Source organism: Larus michahellis, chromosome 12 (genome assembly GCF_964199755.1).
Source record: "Larus michahellis chromosome 12, bLarMic1.1, whole genome shotgun sequence".
NCBI classification, from domain to species: Eukaryota; Metazoa; Chordata; class Aves; order Charadriiformes; family Laridae; genus Larus; species Larus michahellis.
Window position 1 is genome coordinate 9,460,209 of NC_133907.1, and position 24,310 is coordinate 9,484,518.

General features: G+C 43.4%; 3 protein-coding genes across 4 annotated transcripts in view; 2 read left to right on the plus strand and 1 right to left on the minus strand.

The window, feature by feature from the left end:
- Nucleotides 1-1,633: 1,633 nt before the first annotated feature.
- Nucleotides 1,634-8,414, minus strand: RNF114 (ring finger protein 114). The gene is made up of 6 exons (XM_074605189.1): nt 8,244-8,414; nt 7,485-7,635; nt 6,264-6,370; nt 4,860-4,974; nt 3,843-3,950; nt 1,634-3,618 (listed from the first exon to the last, which is right to left on the minus strand). The coding sequence occupies exons 1-6, from the start codon at nt 8,369-8,371 to the stop codon at nt 3,553-3,555; spliced, it is 675 nt and encodes a 224-aa protein (XP_074461290.1). The 5' UTR covers nt 8,372-8,414; the 3' UTR covers nt 1,634-3,552.
- Nucleotides 8,415-8,582: 168 nt separating this feature from the next.
- Nucleotides 8,583-17,898, plus strand: SPATA2 (spermatogenesis associated 2). Its single transcript, XM_074604725.1, has 3 exons — nt 8,583-8,988; nt 11,878-12,303; nt 14,089-17,898. Exons 2-3 carry the CDS (start codon nt 11,986-11,988, stop codon nt 15,340-15,342), a joined length of 1,572 nt encoding a protein of 523 aa, XP_074460826.1. The 5' UTR covers nt 8,583-8,988; nt 11,878-11,985; the 3' UTR covers nt 15,343-17,898.
- A 210-nt stretch (nt 17,899-18,108) lies between these two features.
- Nucleotides 18,109-24,310, plus strand: part of LOC141750115 (opsin-5-like) — a 44,157-nt gene continuing 37,955 nt past the window's right edge. Inside the window, exon 1 of one of the 2 annotated variants that reach the window (XM_074604728.1) lies at nt 18,109-18,532. In XM_074604728.1, coding sequence (XP_074460829.1) covers nt 18,509-18,532 — 24 coding nt within the window. In that variant the 5' untranslated portion in view covers nt 18,109-18,508. Of the gene's footprint in view, nt 18,533-20,578; nt 20,594-24,310 lie in introns of those variants that run through there. The other variant, XM_074604727.1, reaches the window with a different exon arrangement.

The following is a 24,310-nucleotide window of genomic DNA, read 5'->3' on the forward strand; positions in this document are numbered from 1 at the left end:
CCTTGCATGGGGGAACTCAAACAGTTCCCAGAAGATCCACCGTATTATTTTTTTAAAGCCCAGTGTCTGAGTACTAGGTAAAGACAGAAGAAACGCGAGAAGAACTAGAAGAGAGACCCAAGCCTGTAGTGACAAAATTTATTTTCACTAAGCACTAACTATTTTCTGGAGTTTTGGGGAAGGATTGGGGAAGGAAAAGGAAGTTTTCATAGCGGTTTCATCAGTCTTTTCTTGTATCACCTGGAGAATAATATGTAGTTTACCCATAAAAAAATGAGTTGCTTTTGAAGAACAAAGCACAGACCAACGCAACTGTGACATGAGCTCTGTGTTAGAAAAATAAACAAAACCCCACCCCCAAAGCAGGCAAATGCCCCATTGTAATTTTTAGTATATTTAAACCAAAGAAAAGCTTTAGGACTGCGAGCACATCACTCATTTACTTTTCCATGACTTAACATAGCCTTGGTATTGCATGAGAGGTTAATCCTTCTTACACTGGTCTTACCAGTGACCAGCGTCCAGGTCCAGGACCAGTGACCATCCAGAACAGCTGGCCAGAGGCCTCAAAGAAAATTTGTTGTGCCTTTGTCCATCAGGTGACATGAGGACCCAGAACATACCATTAATGCTTTATTATATATGGGATCCTTTACAAGATCTCATCCCCCCAGTGTAATGAGACCAGGGGAATTTATTGCTGTAATTCCAGATCAAGCGATGCCTTTGTGTTAGGCAATTAATGCTGATGACAATTTATCAGACCTATTAAGGCCAGTCTTTGACTGGAGACAGATTAATTTAAAGAAACAGCTCATCTGCAAGCTTGTCTCCTCCCATTCTGTCCCTTTCCCTCTGTGCTAATCGTCCTTCTAAGGCTGACTCCCCGTGCCAGACACCGGGAATTTCACAGGTCCGAGGTGGCCCAATTGCATTATCACCAACAATGGGCACTTGGGATTTGCTGCGGCAGCAAGATCAGTTGCTGACGAGGTGAGAGCAGCTCTAGCAGAGCACTTCACTCTTCTGCAGTAACACGCCACTGGATCTGGAAGCCCAAACTAGCTTGCTCTGTAATAAGGCTTTTTTTTCATCCCGAGTTTCTGCACACAAATGAGATGAATCAAGGCTATACACAGAACACACGTGATTCTCAACAGAACGGCTTTTTAAATCAAGCAGCAAGTAAGACATACCACAGCAAGACATACCACAGTGTGTGTAAACACGTCTGCATTTGCTGATGAAGTCAGCAGCATAGAGACGCAAAGCTCCTCAGCAGCTGGAGCAAATGGCTAGGTTTATCCCTGAGAGGTTCCATGGATGCTCACCCCAGCATAGAAAGCAGTGCTGTGAATTCTGCCATTATCAAGCCAGCAGGTGCCAGGCCATTGCTTCTGATTCCTACACAAACCAAATCAAAGTTAAAGCAGAACTAGCACGCGTTTTCCAGTCAGTATTTTTGGTCTGTACTTCCTGTGAAACAAGTCCCAGTTAACAAACTGATGAAATCACACACGAGTTGTACAGTCAAGGAACAGGTCTGCACAGACGGCGGGGGTACAATCGCTCAGCACGAGCAATTTCTGACTGGTCATTGATGAGGAAGAAATGGCAAGAGCTGACACGAAGGTAGGATTTTATAAATTAAATGACCTTTATTTGTAACTTGTCTTTAAAAGTCAAAAACATGACAAAGTAATTGCTCAGAAGCTTCTAACTGCTCCTTAAACATTTTATCAGAATTGCATGAAGTGCACTTAAAATAGTAGCAGAAATCTAGATTCTGGTCAATGGGTATGACCAAACTGCGTTCTAGCTAGAACCCAGAAATCCCCATTCAACCACTAATACACTGTAATCTCTTTGCAGATCAAGCACTAAAAATAACCAACCCCAAACACAGTACTTTCTCCACAGTACCATGAGATGTTCCCCCCTCCAAGACCTAAGGATGAGTCTATAATAGCCCATACCAAGTTGGGGAAAACACAGTAAAACCAGGTTCAGCTTAAATATGTTAGAGGTCTGGGTGGACACAAAGGTTAATCAAGAGGTTTTAGATGGGGTGCGCTTCATTGTTTTAAGGGTAAGGCTATGCTGCAGTCTGCAGAGTGCGATGATATTAAATTCACTGGTCAAATAAATTAATTAGTACTCAATTCTGTGGTGGTGCAGGTCCACTGCTCCAATTAAACATGCTTAAATCAGACTAGACATCTCAACACTACTGTGATTTACAAGTTCTGGTCAGCTGTCCTAGATCATTAGATCTCAGCATCTTGACTGTGCAGTTAATGAAAACGTTAAACTAAAAAAGGAATGTCTGTAGTAAAAGTGTAGACTTGAATACAGAGTATCCATTTACCATGTACTGAAATTGTCACCCTGCTTTCTGGGTTATATTTTATTTTTCCTTTGAAAGCTATACCTGCATACTACACATATAATATTATATGGAAAACAATCTAAGTACAGCTTCAGCTACTTCAGCAACATTGAAGAACAGGAATTCAAAATACTTGTTAAAAACCTGTAATGCAGAAAGGTACAGCCATGCAAGTGCAATGAATTACTGATAAGTTTTGCTACCAGCTTGCCTTGAGAGATGGAAAAACTATGAATATATACAAAAATTTTAGTTTAAATAGAAAACAGAGGTATTGAAAAAAAATATTCTGAATTCCCCTACCAGCATAAGGCTTAAAATTACTAGAAAACCAGTTTCCAAACCACCAATTTAATCATAAAGCCAGCAAATATGATTAATATTTGCTAAGACAGTTAGAATGCATTATTTTTTAAATAAGACCAACATTAAAGTTTACTTTCCAGGCTAGGAATTATGGTCAAAGTATGGAAGAAAGTAATAATCATGCATAGAACTAAAATATTTTGAACTAGTTGCTTACACAGGTGCAAAGATTTGCTAAGAAAGATTGTAGTTTGAAGACTTATACTGAAGATGTGTTTTCCATATACTTGAGAGCCTGCGTGTAAGAATTTAAACACTGGGAATCATTATGAAATCACAGACATCATCGCCACTTCAAATGAGAGCTGGTCTGACAATTACAGTTAGCACCTAGAGGTCTCACTAAAGGAAAATAGAGCTACAAATACACCTCTCATACAATCATTTAAGGTATGTAAATGGGACTGGGAAGAGATATTTATAAACTAGTTCAGGCCATTCCTTTTGGAATGTTTTTGTTTTTAGACAGTCAAATGAACACAACTGCAAAAGAAACCAAGAAACAGGCAGAGGTAAAGGAAAACAGATTCACCTCCTCCGTGTTGAACTACCATTAAGTTTTGTGTGAAGCAAGTAAGAAAATTAGGCTGACAGGGTCGAACTGCATAGACCATGTTAACAAAAGACTAAGCGGTACAGAGATATCAAAACAGGATTTGAAACTGAGATAGGAATTAAGGAGTTTTCTGTATTTCTGGACGCCTGAGTTCATCTTGGGATGTACAGGGCCAAGTGCGAGGACGCTGGGCATTTCCCCCTTGTGGAAGCTTGGATTTACAGTTAATCTTCTAGTTGGTTCATTTATCCCGCAAAGAACGCATCAAAACCTGTGCCATCATATCATCTTCATCAGCATCATAATCCTATGAACAAAGAGTACAGAAATTCTTTTACTGTGACAGCCATGCTGGTTAATACAACACCAAATCACAACAGAAAAAAAAGCTGCCTCTTCCTCTGACTTGCCAATAGTCCAATTTCTCTCATGATACCATCTACATGCAAGAGATCTCACAGTAGTGGCTATGTAAAAAAGCTGGGTTTTACGAGTCATCAGGCTGTATTCCAAGGGTGAGGAAACACATACCACAAAAGTATCATAGGAAAAGCGATGTCGTCTTTGAAGGTGCTCCATGAAGTTAGCACTCCTATAATTTGGATCTCCCCATGGCATTGAGGCACAAATTGGGCAAACCTTCAAGAAAACCCCCCCCAAAAAAAGCCGATTAAGCCCCAACAGTTCAAGCGCTTTAACATTTACAGTAGGAAGAGTAGGACAGAGACAGCATGGAAGACTGAAGTTCAAGGTTTGGGACAATCACTATTCTATATGTAAAGTGATGTCAATTAGTTTGTTGGGATGTTTAATACAAAAGCCTCAGATACCCCCAAATAATTTTAATTCATGTCTTAAACCTCTGAACTGGAATAGTTTACTCTTCCCTCTATATTCTGAGAATCAGAATTGACTACAGCTGTTTGCTTTAGAAGATTTCAGCCTTTATTTGTAACAGCTTCCTCAATCTCCTTTGCAAAGATCACTTCTCACCAAAGGAAAAATTGAACTTTTTTTTTTCCTAAACAATTTGGAATTCAAAAAAACTTTCCAGAAAAATTAAAGTTTCAAATTCAGTTCCATGTTTTGCAATTCCTTTTACGTGAGAGGGAGTATCAGCAGGTAAAGAGTATTAGAATGATACACTATTTTTTGCAAGCATTTTTTCCAATGGTTTATAGTGTCTTCTTGCTGAAAACAGCGGAGGGGAAAATTAAATGCCTGACATTTTTTTGAAATTATACCTTATTAATTTTATGTTTGTTACTGGTCTTAATTAACTTTGAATGTTTGCCACTTTTCAAATATGAAAGGAGGATGTAACCTAGCTGCAACAGGAACAGAGACTAGTCACCTCCAGAGAATATATTGAAAGCCAACATCAAAATTATGTAAAAATTAAACGCATGAACAGCATACCCACATTTGACTTTAACAGGAGTAATTATAAATATGTACTTAACTTCAAGAGTAAGTCTCTAATTCATTGTTTCAAAGGGATTTAAGACTAGACTTCATTGCAATTCTTGCACCAAGACTTTTTATTACCACTTGTTTTGCATCCATGCTGTGCAATGTTTTGCAGTGTTCAACTAGTCCTTCTTGATCAAAGTTTTTTTCGCTGCAATACGGACAAGGAAAGGTAAAGCGATTTGGGAAGTTCCTGGTTGGGGCGAGAAAAAGAGGTAACATCATTGTAAGACAGTTAAAAGTAAAAGCGTTAGGATACAATACTCAAAAGTTGTCTTACCAGCTTCTAGGAATACAAATAATTTAAAGCAGTCATCTTATTCCATGCAATTAAGAAAAGCTGATTTTAAGAATCAGCTTTTTAATTTCCAGCAACAGCTTAAGGAACTCTTAATATCACTCATATTTACACAAAATGAGAGCTCCTCTACAAATGTTATAAATGCCATTTATCATCTTGTTTGTTTTGTGGTGGTTTTTTTGTTTTGTGTTTTCTGTTGGGTTTTTTTGTTGTTGTTTTTAAAGCACAGGGTACCACCCAGTATGCGACCATGCAGGTGAGCACACTGCAATCAATTCTGACTTCCCTTCATTGTAAGCTACTACAATCAAGAGACAGAAAGATGAACTTCTTATTTAAAAAACAGCTACTTTTACTGAGTAACCTAATCTTTAAGATGTCTACTGCATGGCTTATGTAGAAAGCACAATAGCTTCCCTGTGCACAGGCAGATTGTTGTGGTTTAACCCCAGCTGGCAAGCAGGACCACGCAGCCGTTCACTCATCGCCCCTCTACCCCAACAGCGGGATAGGGGGAAGAGAGAGAAAAAGGAAAAAAACCTCGCAGGTTGAGATAAAGACAGTTTAATAGAACAGCAATGGAAGAGAGAATAATAATAATGATGGTAAAAGAATATACAAAACGAGGGATGCAATGCAGTTGCTCACCACCCGATGATTGATTGCCCAGTGATCGTGGATCCCCGTCCCTGACCAATGCCCATTTCTATATGGCAATCTATGGTATGGAATATTCCTTTGTCCAGCTTGGGTCAGTTGTCCTGTCTATTCTGCTCCCTCTCAGCTTCCATGGGAAGCTGAGAAAGTCCTGGACTGCTTAGCAACAACTAAAACCATTAGTGTGTTCTCAACATTCTCATCCTAAATCCAAAACACAGCACTATACCAGCTGCTGGTAGGAAAACTAACTCTATCCCAGCAGAAACCAGGACAAGACATAGGATTAAGGTTTAGTTTTTAACAATGTGAAAGGATTAAAACAATACCTAAACTGAGCAAAGAGGTAAAGTCTGCTTTTACTTTAAAATTCTACAGTTTGCTTGAAACCCCATAATGCATTTTTTTAAAGATAAAAGGATCTCCTCAGCAGAATGAAAATCGAGAGTTTGTAACGATTAATCAGTAACAGTCCCGTTTTTGTGACAAAGAGAGACAAATATTTCCAGAGAAGAGCTAGTTACCTGGTGTTGTGAAGTGGTTCTTTAGTGACAGCTTTCACGCCTTCCATTATATAATTCTGGTACTTTGAACAAGACGCGGCGTGGCTGCGCATCTTGGAGAGATACATCTGTGCAGGCAACAATTGCACAGCAAGGTTAATTTAAACTATTTGCAGTTACTTCTGCACTTTCCAGCAGAAGTAGTAAACATGTAAAACAACGTAGCTTTCTGCAGACAATGTTAAAGCAGGAAAACCTAAACACTCCAGCTGGTAAAGCAGAAAACTTTGAGATCATCGATTACTTAACCTGAGATTATAGATTACTTAACCTGTAACTTTGCTGCCTGTAATATTTAACAGATATGATACTGTTCAGGACAGCTCAGTTTTCTTAACCAACACTAGAGTATATATAAAAATAATGCTTCATATAAAGCCAGTTTACCTGGTCACTGAGAAGAAGAGACAGTGCATGGAAAATAATCTGACTTTTAGTACAGATGTTGGCATACACTGATTGCTAATAGTTCAATCCCACTAATTGAAATTCAAGTTTACAATAAGAAAATCTGTAATTCAAGGTACTACAGTTTTCTATCAGCCAGAATGAAGACAGAATGAAGATATTACCCAGAAACCCTCACCTTAGTGTGTCTAATTATCCTTTTCTTGTTGTTTTGCCATCTGCTAAGATACTTTCTTATGCATTCAATTAACGCTAAGACCAACTTTACAAAGAACAAGGGAATGACAGGAAGGATGCCACACAGGTATTCAACATGCAGGACACCAGCAAACAGTAAGTCTGTGGAATACACCACTCATATAAAACAACTTTGACTCATAACTATTTAAAACAAAGCAAATAAATTTATGTTTAAGAGCCAAAGAGACCACTATAATAAAAAAAATAATTCTATGATTCTACCTAAAACCCACATGCATGGTTTCATTACAATGTTCCTCCCACAGAGGCACGTTCGCAGAAGCAACATCAGAAGCAATATTTTACTATAATTTTAAAATCAGTAACTTCACTTTGAAATTTACTTCCTGAAGAGGTAAGAATAAAAAACTGTGGAAAGAACGTCAACATTTGTTTGCTGCCTATATAAAGTATCTTTAACACCTAACAGAACACACATTTTGACCCGATTATGTAGAAAGCGCTTTATTTCCCTCTAAGCAGTACGGCCAAGCAGGCACACCTCATGCACTTAATTTCCAAATACTTCCATACTTTTTTATTGCAGCCATTGCAAGCTGTTTCTGTCGTTTCAATCTGCTTTTCCAAGTCCAGAGCTCTGCTACCGGGCGACAGGGTACTGCGGCAGACACCACAAACCGGCTTTTTCGGCTTAAGACACTCCTGCAGGCATTGCGTGCAAAAGCTGGTGTGGGAGGAAGAAAAAAAAAAAAAAAAAAAAAGGAGTAGATGGTGAGAACATCCCTCCTGGACACACAGAATAAATGCCCAGAGCCCGTCCGTGTCTTCTGCCCTAAGTGATGACTGAGTCTGAAGGAATAACAACTAATAAAACAGCAGCTGATTGATGTTTGTGCATGCAGGGAGTCAGATTCTAGCTCGTTATGATCAGCGATACCAGCTTTTGGACAGTGCTCGGTTTCTACACCTTTCAGGAAGGAAAGCAATCAAAAGCGAAAGAATGTTAGCTTTTTTCCGCGCTGTTGTCATTTGTTTTTTTCCCTCCTTTCACAGAAACCACCCCTAGGCCCCACAGAGCCCCCCGCCCACAGACAGCGCCATTTGTCCCCACCGCCCCCCACGGGGACCCGGCCCCCGGCGGCGGCTCTACCCACCCCAGCCCGCCCCGCTCCCAAGGGAGCCAAAGGGGAGCGCTAGGGCCGGCCGAGCCGCGGCTCCCTCCCAAGGCCTCACAGCTACCGGCCGGGAGATGCGCCTGCGGGCCCGGGCCCAGCTCCAGCTTCTCTCCCACCGCCACCGCCCCAGCGCCCCGCGCCGCCGGCAGCCGCTCACACGTGTCCGCAGGGGACGCGCACCGGGCTCTCGTACACCTCCAGGCACACGGGGCAGGTGAAGCGTGACAGCGGGTCGTACCGCCGCTCAGGGGAGCGGGAGGAGCCGCCGCCACCGGCCACCGCCATCTTGCCGCCACCGTGCCCCGCCCCGCCCCGCCGGCCAGAGGGGGCGCGCCCGCGCGCAGGCGCGGCCCCGCCCCCCGCAACGAGACCACGCCCACTCAGAGGGGCGTGGTCATGTAGTATGGGCGTGGCCCGGAGGCGTGGCCCCAAGCGCGCCCTCCCCGCTCCCCAGCATAAAAGCTGTTTGCTAAGGAACAGCGGTTTAATGGTGGGGCCCGGCCCCGGTTACCGCGCAGCCGCATCCCGCAGGAATTAAACGGCCGCGCCGCTTTCGAGCGACGTGCCCGGGGGAGGTTGCCCCGCCCCCTCGCTCCCCGCCCCGCTGACGTCAGGGCGGCAGGAGGCGGTGCCCCGCCCACCCCATCCACTTCCGGGGCGCCGCTGTCAGCCGCCCCCTCCCGCCGGCAGCCCCTGGGCCGGTGCCGGGAGGCCGAGCCGTGAGGGCGGGCGTGCCCCCCGGTGACTCTCTGGCAGCTATTCTGGGTGGGGGTGGCCTCCGCGGGGGACGTCGCCGGAGCCCGTGAGGGGCCGAGGGGTCGGCAGTCCGCATCCGGGTCACCGGGCGCTTCCGGCTGAGCGGCGGCGGGTCCCGTACGGCGGGCGCGGCCCAGAGCGCAGCGGTGAGGGACGGGCCCAGCCCGCGGGGTGGGGGGGCGGCTCTGCCGGCCCTCGGCGCAGCGCTGCTGGCTGAGGGGGCGGCAGGTTTGCTGGGGGTGGTGGGCGCTGCGCCCCGTTACCGGGAAGCCCTGGTGGGGCTGGCTCGGAGCTCGGTGGTTAAGGGGCGGGGGACGAAGGGGCCGTGCCCGCGGCTCCACTCTCCCGGCCGGGCCGGGTGTCTCTGCAACAGGTGCCTTGGTAGGAGCCGGGGGGGCCAAAGGGCCTGTGGCGGGCGCGGGTCGGTGCGGCGTTCCCGCCTCCTCCCGCCTGCCGTTCCCCGGCGGTGCGGGCTGCTCTTCCGCTGTTAAACGGCCTTTACCTTCGGGTTTAATTTTCTTGTGGAGTGTTTGGTGACAGCCAGGCGTTTCTGGCGCCCTGAGCGCGGGCTGGGGGCGGTTGTGCCCGCCCCGCCGTTCTCCCCTCCCGCTGTGGAGGCGTTCGCGTGCCCGTGCCCGGCCGGGCGGGCAGCGCCGTGCTTCCCTCCGCTGAGGCTCTGGCCCTGAGGGAGGCGGATAGAAACGTTTTATTGTCTCACCAGTGCAAGCTAGTTTCGGATCAGAACTTATTATTCATGTGTCTCCGTGAAATCTCGAGGTTTCCAGTCAATAACGTGCAGCAAAACAGCCTTGTTATCTTATCTGTTTTGCCAGCCGGTGTCTTTCTTAAAGCTATATTTATCCATGCCCGCTAGCATCCCGAGGTTGTTATTGAGCCTCATAACGGTGGCTGTTAGCTGTTGGGAGCCTGCCTGGGCCGGGGCTGGTTTGCTTCTGGAAGCCCTGGGGGTGAGGAGCAGCGCTGTGAAGGCTTCCCCGGCCCCTTTCGGTTGTCGTGTTCTGCCTTTCAGCCGCGTGAACGCTGACTTATGTACAAACCCCAAGTCAAAATCGGAGCTGGCAGCGGCTTTGAGTGTCGCATCCCGTAGGGCCTCGGTGAAGGACTTTCATTTGGGGACTTCCCTAGTCCTGATGTCTCATACCTGTAACCAGGTGCTTTTGTTTAGTAGTTATTAACCACGGAGGTGGAAGAACTGTAATACTTAATCCAGCTCCTTGGCAGCACAGGATCATTCCTTGTCCTGGGGGTGTATTGCTGATGTGCCAGACAAAGGTCTTTCTCTGAAATTATCTCATGGAGCCCTTCTTGCTAAGGAACAGACATTCTCTTGTCTTTGCCCACAGACTTCATCTTGCACAACTTAAGGAGGAAAGATCTGGGGAGAGAGAAGGGTTTACTCCTGTCCCTTATGCTCAGATGTTAATTTAGAACTCCACATTTCCTGTGATTCACAGCTTGTCTCTTGACATCAGTGCGATTTCTGATGGTGGAAAGACCGAGAGCAGTGTGCCTTTGAGCAGAAATTGAACTGCTAGTTAACTTTCCCCACATGGTGTTGTCATTAAGTGCAGCCTTTCATCAAGTAATATTAACTGCTAGGCTCTTGACTTTTTTGTTTGTTTGTTTTCCTGACCTCTTGGTTGTTGGTTTGTGGTTTGTTCCCTCCTCCGTGTATTTTGTGTTATGGCTTCTTTCATTCAGTTTGCTCTTAACAGGGATTTTCATTTTAACAGGAGTGTGGGGGGGGGGGGCATCGATCGGTATTCTAGCAGCTGCAATTAATATTGGGTGGAAAGTCTCTTCTAAAGTGCTGTTTCAGACTGACTATAACCAAAACAGTGCATTGATTTCTCCCACCCCGCCTTCATTTTGGTTCACAGCTGGGAAATCTGTAAGGGCTACACTGCATTTTCATTAAAAAACCAAAGCCTGTGATCTGCTTTTTGATCACAAGTTCTTCAGGCAGCTGAGGTGGAGTCTGTTTGTCTGTTAATTACCTTCATTTTGGTAAAGTAGCATTAGGTAGCTTCTTTGTCACCAGCTGTTTCTGTGTAGCGCCTGAGCTCAGTGAGGTGAAAATGTAGATTGGTATATACATAAAAGCAACTATCCCTGCAAACAAAACTGTGCATGGTGTGAAACCAGGATGATTTTGCTCTGTTCTAGTAATCCAGCTAAAAATGGCAGGTGTAGCTTTTTGCTGAAAAGATTACAATCTTCTTTGCAGCTGCCAGAATTCAGCTGAAACTTTGGCTGTAGTTTGCAGCAACCAGGGGAGCGTGATCTCTGTAGGGGGGCTGCAGAGCTTTCCCAGCACTGGGATGGCCTGGGTGTGCTGTCAGGTGCAATGTGAGTGGCAGTCAAAAGCCTAGAAAATGTTAGAAATAGAAAAGCAAGGTTAATTAATCTGCTCAGTCTAGGGGCAGTCCTGTGCCATTAGAGGAACAAAAAAGTAGATGCTTTCACGAGTTGATCAAAATGAAACTTCTTGCTGTATTACTATTATTTTTTAAAATCTTCATATCATTGTGCAGGGCGGAAAAAAAAAGCCAACAATCAAACGAACAACCCCCCTCCCCCCAGTGATTGATTAAAATAATGTTTGTGTAAGCTGTTTGGACCGAAAGGGCAAAATAAAATGCAAAGAAGACACCCTAAAGACTCGTGCTTCTCTTCTTGTTTTTTTGCTGGGAGTTACTTCTGCCTTGGTTCCCTAACCCTGGGCTTGAGCGTCCACCAGCTTTATTGTATCAAACTCTCAGTGCCTTGCTCAGTGGAGGTTTGTTGTGCTGGTTTAGGCAGATAACTGGAAGAGGAGTAGAGAATGACAGTGAAAAGAAGGACAGCAACATTTCTGTAGACTCATGCGCTTTTTCAGAAACCTAACAAGGCTGTTCTGGGAGCTGCTGCTCTGTGAACCATTTTATAGGATCCTGTGAAGCAGATAGATGCTGTGGACATCTGGGATTTATGCAACTGTCATGACTTGTCTTTGTTTTCAATTTTTATTCCAGAAGAGTTGCCATTACTGAAGATTCTTACTGCCAGATAATCAACCTACTGCCGAATAACCATGAAAGAGACGAGGTAGCTGCCCAAGCGTGAGATAAAAACTGATTTCAATGGATACAAAATATAAAGACGATTTATTTAGGAAGTATGTACAGTTCCATGAATGCAAACTGAATGCCTCTGACAACAAGCAGCGTCCTATTAATGATGAGTATTTGCGAGTGGCAGCGGCAGCCTTACTTTGCCTTCCCAAAATCGATCCCTTTTATAGATTCCGGTTGATAAAATTTTACGAGATGGCTGAAAACTCACTGAGATCTGTGAAATCTTCAAGTTTACATTCTCTCCATAATGCATTCAGCATGCTCGAGACAGTTGGAATTAATCTCTTTCTTTACCCCTGGAAAAAGGAGTTCAAAAATATTAAGGTAAGACATTTTCATGTGTGGCCATAGTGAGAACATGGTTTGCTTTTCTTTCTTTTAACGCATTTCATGCATTTCCTTCAAAGACCTTTTTTTTTCCCCACCTGTTAGCATGATGTGTATATTTGTCTGTATACAGTTGGTAAACAGAAGCCATAGGAAAGTTTCTATGTAAAATAAGTGAAGTTGGTGCTGGTGAGAGTATCCCAAGAGCAGAAATACAAGTACTGTGTCTGCACTTATAATGTAACCATAAAATAGAGGAAGAGCTTATTTAAGGCTTTTGTTCAGCCTACCCTGCTACAGTGTGTTAATTTTTACTTGGAGATGCCTTCACTAGGGTGAGCAGTCAAGTTGTGTTTAAGCTTACTCAAAGTTTGATTTTTGTCTTGGGACAGCTATTAATGGAACACAAGTACTAGCATCCAATGCTTGCTTTCAAGTGGGTGCTTTGCTGAGGTTCCAACAAGTTATATGATAACGGTAAAGGAACTTCTCTGAAAGAATTGTTTCCAGAATACTTTTGTCTGCTTGTCAGTTCTCAGTTCATTACGTTTTGATTTTAATGTACTTTCAAATTATTTACCTATGCCAGAATCTCAGAGGAAAAAGTATGAACTTGTATATTGCTTGGCTTGGGTGCTGGAAGTCAGGTAGCGAGTTCTCTGCTGTTGATTTTTCTAATTTATCTTTTACCTATTCTTATATGCTTATTCAAAACTGATGCAGCATTTCAGTAATGAACGGTCTAGGTGACTTAAAAGAACAGTTTTGAGATTTGGAAGTTCGATGAAATACAATGCTGTTATAGGTGTCTAAAGTCGTTTGCAGGTTATGTGCACTAGTGATGGGTACTTTTGTTTGCTTTTCTTAAAAAGACACTATTTCACTGTTTATCACAGAATTTGAATGCTATTAGAACATTTGAGAGTTCTGTTTCCCCAAAGGGAAATTACCTTTCTTCAAGATCTCTCCATAAATTTTCTCCGTCATTACACTTAAGTTCTGGCCTTTGAAATGTTGGCCGATCCATCGAGGATATCTCTTGATGCACTGCCAATATTGACTTTGGTAGTGCACTGTGGATCCAGTACCTGTTCCGTACAAAAATGTGACGGGCAGGCTGCTCTTGCCTGCCATCCAGAACAGTTCGAACTGGATTAAGAACATGCCTCAGGTATGCCAGATGCTGAGGATGTTTCAATTTGCACAAACTCTTATCTTTGCTTTGGGGGCTTTTTTAGTGGAAATTCTTGCCCTAATATAAAATTAAATAAAACAGACATTTGAAATTGCATAGTAGTAGTACACAAAAGTGTGCACCTCAAGTATATTTAAAGCTGAGTTGAAGAGGACTTTGGTACTCTCTCAGTAATTCTGAGTTCCTGTTATCTTTATCTAACCCCTGTCCAGGGACAATACATGAATTCTCTGCCTTTTTACCTTTCATGGTAGACTTGATTGTAAATGCAAGCATGTCTGGTATGTATAAAAGTTAATGTCAGTGTATAGCATAGTGATTTAAATCAACAGGGAGGACATTATGCTAATCAGGATTTTAATTTGAATGAAAACTCTCCTACTTTGAATTTGCCTCATGTGGAATTTCCATCTGCTGAACAGGAGGGATGCAGAAATGGAGTTCATCTTGCCATGGGAGTTGCCTGTGTTCACTGTCGTTATTATTCTATTTAATTATATAGTATCTGTCACTGAATTATCTGAACATCTAGTCCACCACTGAATTTGTAACCTAGTTTTCCTTTTATTTCCCCCCACCCTCCTTAGACCTACACTGGACCCTTTGTTTATTATGTAAAGTCTGCTATAACTGAAGATGATGTAAGACAGATTTTGAACTACATGGGCTATGTCCAAGAACTGGGAACAATGTATAAGCTCAAAGAGCAGGTTGATGCCATTCAAGTGAAAATGGTTTCATTTGAACTCTTTTTGGCCAAAGTGGAATGCGAGCAGCTTCTTGAAATTCACTTGCAAGTGAAAGATAAAGGTTATTCAGAGATTGATGTCATAAACGAACGAAAAAATAGCACTGAAGATGTTAGAGGCTGCTCAGAAGCCATGAAACGGCGTGCAGAGTGCAAAGAAAACTTAAACACTTCCATGGCACGAATGGTACTCCAGAAATCAGCGAGCGAACGGGCCTCTAAAGATTATTTCAAGCCAAAGGTAAGCAAGCCTTCTAAATCAGTGGACACATACGATAATTATTGGGAAAGTAAGAAACCACCTTTGATGAGCTCTCTGAGTCTCAGGAAAGAACCAATTTTAGTTGATGCGGAAGATGACATTAAAGATGAAATCATCCGTCCGTCACCCTCTCTTCTGACAATGTCAAGCTCCCCACACGGGTGTTCAGATGAATTCTTGCCAACTTCGTCTCATCACAATGGCATGCTAAGAACAAATGTCCCTTACAGCTCCTATTTTTCTGCTCAAGAGGACTTAGATTTATATACTGATCCCGATTCTAGAAGTATGTTAAATTTTAAAAGACAAGATGCTATTAAGCCTGATGTATGGCTGTTAAGAAATGATGCCAACCCTGTTTACCACAAACGCACCCACCTAGCCAAAGAGACAGCTTCCCTCAAGTGCCAAAACTGTGGTGTACCTTGTGGCACTTCTGTTTGCCAAAAGTGTGACAATCTATTCAACTCTAGGCAGGAATACCCAGCAGTGAAACAGAGCACCTATTCGATCAAACCACTTCCAAATGATGGCTTGTCTCCCGCGTCTGCTTTAAGGGAGAAATCTCAGTACACGTCACAGACTCAGAGTCAAGAGAGAGCTGCTCAATTCAGTTCAAAATCCAAACCTTCAGGCACCTCGCGCTGCGGCTTTTGTAACCGATCCGGAGCTGCAAACACTTGCACATTTTGCTCTAAAGTCTCATGTGACGCTTGCCTCAACGCTTACTATTATGACCCCTGCTGTAGGAAAAGCGAGCTCCACAGGTTCATGCCTAACAATCAGTTAAACTATAAATCATCCCAGCTGTCCCATGTAGTTTATAGATAGACTTGATTAGTCTGTCTTGGAGGGGAAGGAAAAGGGGAGGGGAAAGGGCTATACTAACTAATATTCTGACTCCACTGATAAGAAAATACACTGACCTCTTACCAAAATGACATGTCCAAACATTTGGAACCATGGTTCGGTGATCAGGTGCCAGTTCTTGATTTTTGTGGCTTCACAGATGCTGCAGATACATTAGATTTCATGCTGCTATAATTTAGGTAATTCCTAAATGATCATTACTTTTCAATTTAAATGGGGGGGAAGAGCACATTTTTCTTTAAAACTTGGCAGCTGTTGTATTTTAGAAAAGTGACATCACAGCTTTCTATTCCATTGCAGTCATCTCCTTGCCCAAATAAAACCATTCAAGGCTTGAAAATAAAGTCTAAAGATTAAGCTTCTCATTTTCTATGAGTGATGAAACTACTGCCGGTTTTTGATAAAGTATGACTTCAAAATGTGCAAGGAATATGTGAATGGCTTGTTTTGCCAACAAAGACTATTTTTTGAAGTGTGTCTGCATTTCTTGATCTCCAGAATGCAAACACCACAGCATCTCTTCCTTTCGTCTTTACGTTTCTTCCTTCTCCCCTTATCTCCTGGTTGTTTATCTCAAGCTTATATAATCTGAATCTGGACAATATGTGCTTTATTTTCTGGTGTTGCCAATATCATCCTACTGGTTTTTACTGTATGGTATTTTAAAAAGGTGAACCTGTACTCATGTCACTTAAATTATGCCTAGAGTGTTGTCCTTCCAGATGAGTACCGATTTTTCTTTACTTTCTGTTGCACATGTATTAAGTACTGTTCTTTGTACTGTAAATAGGTAATTTGGAAACAGTTTATTTTTAATAAATATTTAATATGTTGAGTTCTTAAAAGTGGTAGAATCATTATAACTATGAGGTCTCTCTGGGTTATTTGTTCAGGTGACTTTTTGTTTTCCCTTGTACTGTATTCCATAGCTTATTATAGTCACTGTGGCAGACTGACGTTCTTGGCTCTGATCAATTTTTGTTTCTTTAATCTGACATTTTTTTCCCCCCTGATAAGGCTACCACTAGTTTGAGTGGAGTCTTGTCTAAGAATTGCAGGATTTTTGGTTCTCAGTGCACGCTTTTCCTTTGTGGTTATGGAAATTGTAAGTATAAATGTTACGCTTGCTTCCAAATTCACTGCGAAGTCTGTAGTGTAGTCCAGCAAGTAAAGCACTGGCCTGGTTAAAAATCAGAGCTCATTTGTGACTCCTGTTAAAGTAAACCCATCAGTTATGGATGTGAGTCAGATAATAATATTTATCTGTATTAGTGTAGCACATAGGAACCCTAGCTGAGAACCAGGACTCCGTTGTGCTAGGTTCTGTACAGTTTGACCCCCAAACAACAGCTGATTATGAATAGGCTTTAGTTTTTTATTAAAAGAAAACCCACAAGAATCCTTCTAACTTCCTTATTCCAACTAGCTAGTTAGAACAAAGTATCAGGCAACCTAATCTGATGTGCAGAATTAAATGTGTTTAAAATATCTGTAAAGAACTCTAGCTGAGGTGTAAACTATGTAGTCCACTTTGCACTAAAATTATTCACTTAGGGTTTTTTTAAACACTGTTAGAGTCTAGGCTTCTAAACTTAAATGTCCATTGATCCCTGTGTGACAGAAACATGCATGAATGGTTGTTTGTCTTACACTGTTTTTTTTGGGTGGGGGGGAGGGCTTGCGGTAGGTAGAGGGGGAAACTATATAGGCTAATGTTGTAAAATAGCTAAAATAATTTTAGCCATAAATGGGTGTCGGAAGTATTATGGAAATAAGATGAAACCTGAGTCTTACAGAGGGCTGAGAACAATAAGTTACTGTACAGTTTGCACTAAGAAACAAAGTGAATGGCGTGTGTTTAGCAATCAGGGAAACTTCTGAATCAAGTGACTGCAACTGAACATAATTATAGGCAAGTGTTGCCTTGCTGACCCTGAAGGTTGGGGTGAATATTGTTTAGGTGGATGATTTTAAGGTTTTCAAAATCTTGTATGGTTTTTTTATAAATATATATATATATAAATATGACACAAATGTAGATACATTATGTATATAGTGAAGAATTTAAAAACAATTTTACTATTAAAATACAGTCTAAGGGTGGTTTTCATTTCAGTGGTTATTTTGTTTTTGTTCATCTTCTGAAGTGTCATGCCTGTTTGGCTGCTATACAGTGTATCTTCTAGTTCACTAGTTCGATTTCCATATGGCTACTCACACTACAGTGAATTAACTAAAACTGTGATGCCACGTAATTTTTACGGTGAACATAGCAGGGACTATACTTGCTTTGAAAAAGAAAAGTCCTGTGTATATATGTCATGGAATACTGTAGTACAAAACTGTGTTGAATTGAAGTGATACCATGCTCTATTTTTGTGTATCTTACTGTATGAGGTTGCTGTGATTGATACAGTAAAATATATGCTAATTTAAAATGCAGGTGTTTTGCATCTGATTTGTTTAAATTAATTTATGTTTTGAAGGAATTTAAAAATAAAGAGGCCTTTAAGAAAAGGCTTAACTCTTTTCTTAAAGTCGAGTGCATGTAGCTGTCTGTTTCATAACTGAGTCTTGCATGCGGAAATGAGTTGGTACACAAAGGTAATCTTGGGGGCAAAATGGGCAAAAGTGTACTTATTGTGCGCCTCAGCTTTATGAAATGGGATGTACTGCCTGCAGAATGCAGAGCTCTTTAAAAAACGTTTATTTTCAAGTTTTGGCAGCATGACTCAGTTTGTTCCATAAGAGCATATAAGCCAATATGTCAGCAGTCTGCAGCAGACAGACTGGCGTGGGGTAGAGAGCGGGCTTCGTGTGCGATGGGAAGCTAACCTGCATTGATTTCCAGCCTTGACTCTTCTGACTAGCTTCCTGATGTAAGCTGCATCTCGCAGAAGATGTGTGGCACTACTGCTGTACTTTTTGGCACTTGAGTTAGGCCTTCTGGCTCCTTTTTCATCCTGCTAGCTCTGGAGCAGGATAACTTCTCAAGTTCCAAACTAGATTTTTTTTTTTCATTTGTTCTTTGTGTTAAAGCATGTCAGGTGAATGCTTAAACCACTGAAGCGCCATTTCTACAAGTCGTCTAATCTTACGGTCTGTTGAGGTTACTCGAAGCATCAGGATGATTACAAAAATCAGGCTTGAGGTAACTAAAATATTCTTGCAGGAAATCCTATCTTGACACGGCTGTGCTGCTTGTGCTGATGCATTTCTGGTGCATATAAAACAAGACTTTATGCTGTCTTACTGTCTGTCACTTCTGATTACAGACCTATATGTGTGTCTGCTGTGTCTTTTGTTCTCAACAGAAGTTTAAAGGTTCGATACACTGTCAAGTAGTTTAGATTTGACGGCTTGAACCGACAGCTCCTTAAATTTATTTTTTCTGGAAGAACAACTGCGGATTACAAGTGTTTAGTACACGTTGATAATTACCCTGTAGAATCTTTTTAGGGGAAAAGATTCACCTTTCCAGTATTTGTTTAGAAACAGGAGCTAATCTGAGCATGGTGATAATTGATATGTTGCCAGAGTGACTGAGAGAAAAGCAGGAGGCGACTGCATGTTAAGGTAACATGTTGATGTACCTGGTTTGGCTCTAGTTTAGTTACTTCTCTGAAATCAGTGGGAGTTAATTAGACCTTTTAGCACGGCTGTTACTGTGGTATCTAAGCAGAAACTGAGTTGGGCTACAAATCTTCCTGATGGTTATTTGTGAAGTATGTTCCATGTGTCCTCCTGAAAATCATGGGATGTGGTTGGGTTTGTCTAAAGATTGTAAGCATGTAGATGTCTTGGAGCTCTTGCATAAAATTAAGTAAAATTGGACATTGCAGTTACTTTTAATTACTTTTTTCTACAGTTGATCATATTCCCCTAGAAAATACTTTAACTTGTCTTGCCAGTCTGGAAATGTAGGGGCAGGGAATCAGTAATTGAGTAGCTTTCTGGTTTCGTACTCCTACGCCCCTGCTGTGAAAAAACAAACTCCGAGGGCAACCTTTCGCATTGAACCGCCGTAGGAAAATGAAGAGGCTAGTGCATCAGATCTTCTTATGCAATGCCTAGAGGCAGGAAAAAGGTTAAAATCCTGCAGACATGCACATAATTGAAGCTCTTCCATCTGAGGAGAGGTGTAGGAGAGCCAGAGAGCAGCTGCTTTGTTTGACAGGCTTGCTGTACAGATTTCAATGTGCTAATGTGTGGAAAGCAAGGCTGTTCCTTACAGCATTGAAAGCTCTCTGCATCGAAAATATCTTAGCATATTTTATGCTGTGTAGTGGGTCCTTGGTTCAGACCGGAATCTAGAGCCCTGTGACAAGGCAGCCCGTGTAGCGCTGGAGGTGGATGCTGTGCCGATGGGCAGCTGCCTGCAGCCAGACTCTGCCGAAGCCAAAAAAGGCCGTTGCAATTCCAGGCTGTCTGTGTAGAGCTGGGGGGATGACTGACCTGTAACCAGGAATTTACGGCACCTAGCAGTGCCCAAAGTGGAGTAATCCTTGAAATTCCTTTTTTTCCCCCCTCCTGCACTGCTTTTGCTGCTTTCACAGTGTGAGACAGGCTATCGGAGCTCTGGCGTCGCTTTAAGTTGTTGCTTTTTTGGGAACAGCTGCTTTGCCGCCCTGACCTCTGCAAAAGAAAGGATCTCATCTCTGTAGGAGACCCTGCAAGCAGGGGAGATGCTGCCTTGCTTAGGGGTGGTGGGGTGCTGCCAGTTGGTTTCTGCCATTTTATAAGGCAGAGTTGCTCCAAGCTGTTTCAAATGCAGGCAAAATGCTTCCCCCATCTGGGCCATGCTGCCACAGACTGGCCCTGCTCCCGGAGAGCTGGGTTTCCTGTTTTCTTACCCTGAGGAGCAGCAGGGTCAGAAGCTGTGGTGGTTACTGCTCCGCCACTACAATCACCTGCCCCTGCTCCTCTCTCAGCTGGCAGCAGCAGGTCTGGCTTTCCACTGCGGCAGTGGAAATCTTCCTAACACCCAGCAGCTTCTTCTGTTGCCTGTGCTTAAAGCCAGGCATGGACTTCCACTGAACTTGGAAAGGCTTTGTGCAGAAAAGAGGTGGGCAGGTGGAAATGTTCCAGATAAAAATGAAACAACCTGCTCTGATTTTTTTTTTTTTTCCCCTTAGCATCAAGATGAAATTTCTCTTCCATCATTCAGAATCTGGGAGGCACTGAAGTCATATTGCAGGGAACTTCAGATGAGGTTAGAGATTGTTTTAATTACTGATATTTCTTATTGGTGGTATCCTTTCACAGTGCTGCAGGTCCTGAGTGTAAGTGGTGGTGGTCCTGGTACTTCTGTTCAGGCTGGGTTCTGTCATAGCAGTTCCTGCTTTGAGATGATGATGTGAAACACCTTCTGACTTGGGTAATACCACCCATTTGTTTTTCCTTTCTTATTCTGGACTTTTAGCTAATTCTGCATTGTGCAGTTCACTGCGTTGAAGATGGTGTCAAAGCTCCCAAGTAGCTTTAAGTAGCGTGGATCAGAGCTGCAGTGTGTGGCTGACAACTTGCATGTGGCAGCTGCTTCTGCTGTTGTGGGTGTGGGGCTGTCATGCTTCCTGCTTTAGAAATCATTCTCATGATAGTCATACTGTTCTGAGATTTTTCATCATCAACCTGCTTTAAAAAAAGAAAAAGAAAAATCAACCCACAACTGCTCATCAGCTCCTTAGTGAAAAATGTTACTTTCCCCCAGAGAAAGTAAAATCTGGTTTGTAGCTTTATGTGCAACGTGCTTTAATTTAACTGTCTTACCTGAAATTTTCACAGATCGGCTTTCTAAAGCATGGCCAGTACTGATCGATTGTGTTCACCGAAGCAGTGATCTCTGCATGTCTCTCCATCATTGCACATGTGTAAACTCTGCCCTGGACTTTACCTTCCAGTTAGGCAAGACTGAGCTGCTGTAGTGATGGCTGTTGTGGATCCTTGCCAGTGGCACGTGTAAACCCCAAACCCTAATAAATGAACTGTTAATCAAAATAGATGCTACCAACCAGCAAGTCTAAAAAGGAACAGCCTGTTTTCATATCTTAGTGCGCTTGTGCTAACTGGTATATTCATGGTGGACCTTCCCACAAGGCAGCTCTGTGATGGAGAGGAGAGGCCTCTTCCTCTCCTGTGTGGTCTGCTGTGTGTGTCCCTTGCACCACCGGCAGCGGTGGGTGTGCGTGTGGTCCCACAGTAGGGCCACAGGAGCTGGTAGGAGCTCACTGACTAATAACAAGAATCTGTGTGGTCCCTTAAAGGGTACAGAGGAACCCTGTTAGATACCCATGTTAACACAGGGTCGGAGGATCTCCTGCAGAGCTGAGTCTTGGCACGAAGATTACCTCTGCGTTCCTAGGTGGAGCATGGCTGGGTGGGAATGCTGAATGCAACCCCTGGAAATAGCTGCATAATGGTTCCTTGACAGTTTCTGACACTGGAAGCCAGCAGACACCTGGCAGCACTTTGTTGGCTTGGTTGGGATGTGTAGGTGGGGTTGTCTGACTCTGAAGTGATGGGCTTGTTGTTTGGCTAGGTTTTTTGGGTGTATTCTCCATTACAGCCGAGCATGCAGTAGAGCCTGTATTTACTCACATGGAGAGGGTTGTGTTGTGACCCCCAAGGGATGGTGGGGGGAATCAGCAGAGTGCCACTGACAGCTCGCTCTGTGCCTGGCAGCGCCAGTGCTTGGTGTGCCCAAGGAGCAGGGTGGCTGTAAGGATTTACCGGCCACAGCTAGCACGGGTTGACTCAGTGGCAGAAGCAGAAGGGGACAAGAATGCCATCTGCCACATCACCTGTTCAAAACCTGTTTCCTCAGGCTGCACTGCTGGAATTAGCCATGAGCCTTTCTGTCCAGAGGGCTCAGCTCAGCACTACTATGAAACACCTCCCCAGGACCTCGGTTTCCCTTGGGAAGAGCTGGTCGAGGTTGCTCATTTATCGGTCCTGGGATGTACACTGAGGGGAGAATGCCATTTCCGTCTTTTTCTGCTTTGTGCTTGGTGCCTGGCCCTAAAAATGCAAACCTGTTCTAGCATCGTTTCACACAGTATTAAATGAGAAGATGTATTCTTGTAGCTGTAACAAGCCTGCTTTATAAGCTGGCTTTGGGCCACCTCAGCAGAAATCAGTGGGCTGTATGCATATGCTCTGCCTCTCCTTTTTAGGGGAGAGTGGGGAGAGGGGTGTTATTCCCCACGCTCCGCCTCTCACTCCGGGAGAAGTAAAGCCCCTCTTAGGGCAGCTACTGTTACATCTTTTGCTATGATAAAGGTCTGGAGAATAAGAGAATTTAATGACAGAAGTTCCTCTGAGAGGTCTTCTCTCAGGGAGGGGAATGAGCATGCGTGTGCATTTTCTACTCTGCTTTGCTGCGAAGTCGTGTGAAATAGCTATAGATGGCACTCTGGTATTGGTTACTGCTTGTGCCTCGCCGTTTCCATGCTGAGAGGACAGAGCACGGTGAGACTGCCTTGGGAGAGTGAGATCACTTTGGCCAGCTTCTGAGAAAAGATTTATGTATAGCTTCTGCAGCGAACACACGGTGTGAGCAAGGCTACAGTTAAGGGTAGGAAGGGTAGAAATGAAGTTTAAGGAAAAAGATGAAGCCTAGTGGCAGAACAGCATCATATTATAGGAAAACTCTTTCCTGCTATACAGATTTTTATAGACAGAGTCCATGTAGATGATCCGATGTTTTGGGTCTTGTGTTGATAAGGGTTTAAGGAAACTTTGTATGTTGTTTAGGGGAATGTTTTATTCAGTGTCTGCCCTGAGAAGTGGTGCTGGAGGCCGCGGTCCGCCCCAGTACCAAAGGGACGGGCTGCTGTGCCGGTCCTGCTCCAGGACAGAGCTGGGCAGATGGGAGCTGAGCAGAGGATGCTGTTAGGTTCCGTCTCCCACTCCTAGGTTTCCAGTGAAGAATTTCAGCCTGGTAACAGAAATAATATTTAGAATGGGTGAGTACTTGAGGGTAGAAGGGGGTGTTTGCTCTGTGTGTGGCCCTTGTCCTACCAGGGAGGGTCTTACATCTTCGGAGTTTGTTCAAACTTGAAAGGTGCTTTCCGTGCACAGCCAGTCCTAGGGATCCCTTTCTTTCCCTTTCTTACTCCTGCATTTCAATAGTTGGGAGGAGAAGCACCGGTTCATTTGAAATGCATTCTCTGCTCCACAGATCACTGCCAGACTCTGTGAAAAGTCTGCCATGTCTAGGTTTTCAAAACTGCGTTCGCTTGGACTCTTTTAGTGACTTCTGCCTGTTTCAGGAATCAAAGTCTGATTCACTTTCCATTGCGACTCGTAAAGTCTTGGACTATTTAGAGGCATATCAAAAAATAGAGAATCTCTTCTGGCAGCATCAAAGCCTGTGGTGTTTGAATCTTTGATATGAAGATTTCTCCTGCTTGGAGGATAGTTCATTTTAATCCTGTGAAGTAGAGCGTGAGAGCTGTGCTGCTGTGTATACTACAGTGAGCATTATGTGCTGCTTAATAAAATGATGCTCCTGTCCGAGCACTTCCTATCATAATGAAAGAGGGAAGGTGCAGTATTCAGATACTAGTAACTCACACCTAAAACTTTTGGCACAAATTTATCTTTAGTGCAGTTCTGCCTGCAGCTGGAGTTAAATTCTTTCTTTCTGGTTCAGTGCTCACTGCTTAAAATACAGCCTGTTAAATGTTGCAATGGTCTAGATACCTTTGGGAACCTCGTGTCGGTCTGGTCTTGCTCTGCAAGGAATTTGGGAAGCAGAAGCAGGGTTGAGTCACAAAGAGATGGTGTGTAGCCATCGTTCTACTTGGGTTTAGCTGCAATACAATGGAAAGCTGAGGAAGAAAACAACCTGTTTTCCGTAAAGTCATTTTTGAGATGTGTTAAAACACTGTGAGGTCTATAAACATTATTTGGGGTAAAGACAGATGAG

Coding starts and splice junctions, on each gene's coding strand:
- RNF114 (XM_074605189.1), bottom strand. CDS start 8,371: ATGGCGGTGGCCGGTGGCGGCGGCTCCTCCCGCTCCCCTGAGCGGCGG. Junction 6,371..7,484: donor GCAATGGCTGCAATAAAAAA/GTATGGAAGTAT, acceptor TTGCCTGCACAG/ATGTATCTCTCCAAGATGCG. Junction 3,619..3,842: donor TTTCCTATGATACTTTTGTG/GTATGTGTTTCC, acceptor CTTTGTTCATAG/GATTATGATGCTGATGAAGA.
- SPATA2 (XM_074604725.1), top strand. CDS start 11,986: ATGGATACAAAATATAAAGACGATTTATTTAGGAAGTATGTACAGTTC. Junction 12,304..14,088: donor AGGAGTTCAAAAATATTAAG/GTAAGACATTTT, acceptor CACCCTCCTTAG/ACCTACACTGGACCCTTTGT.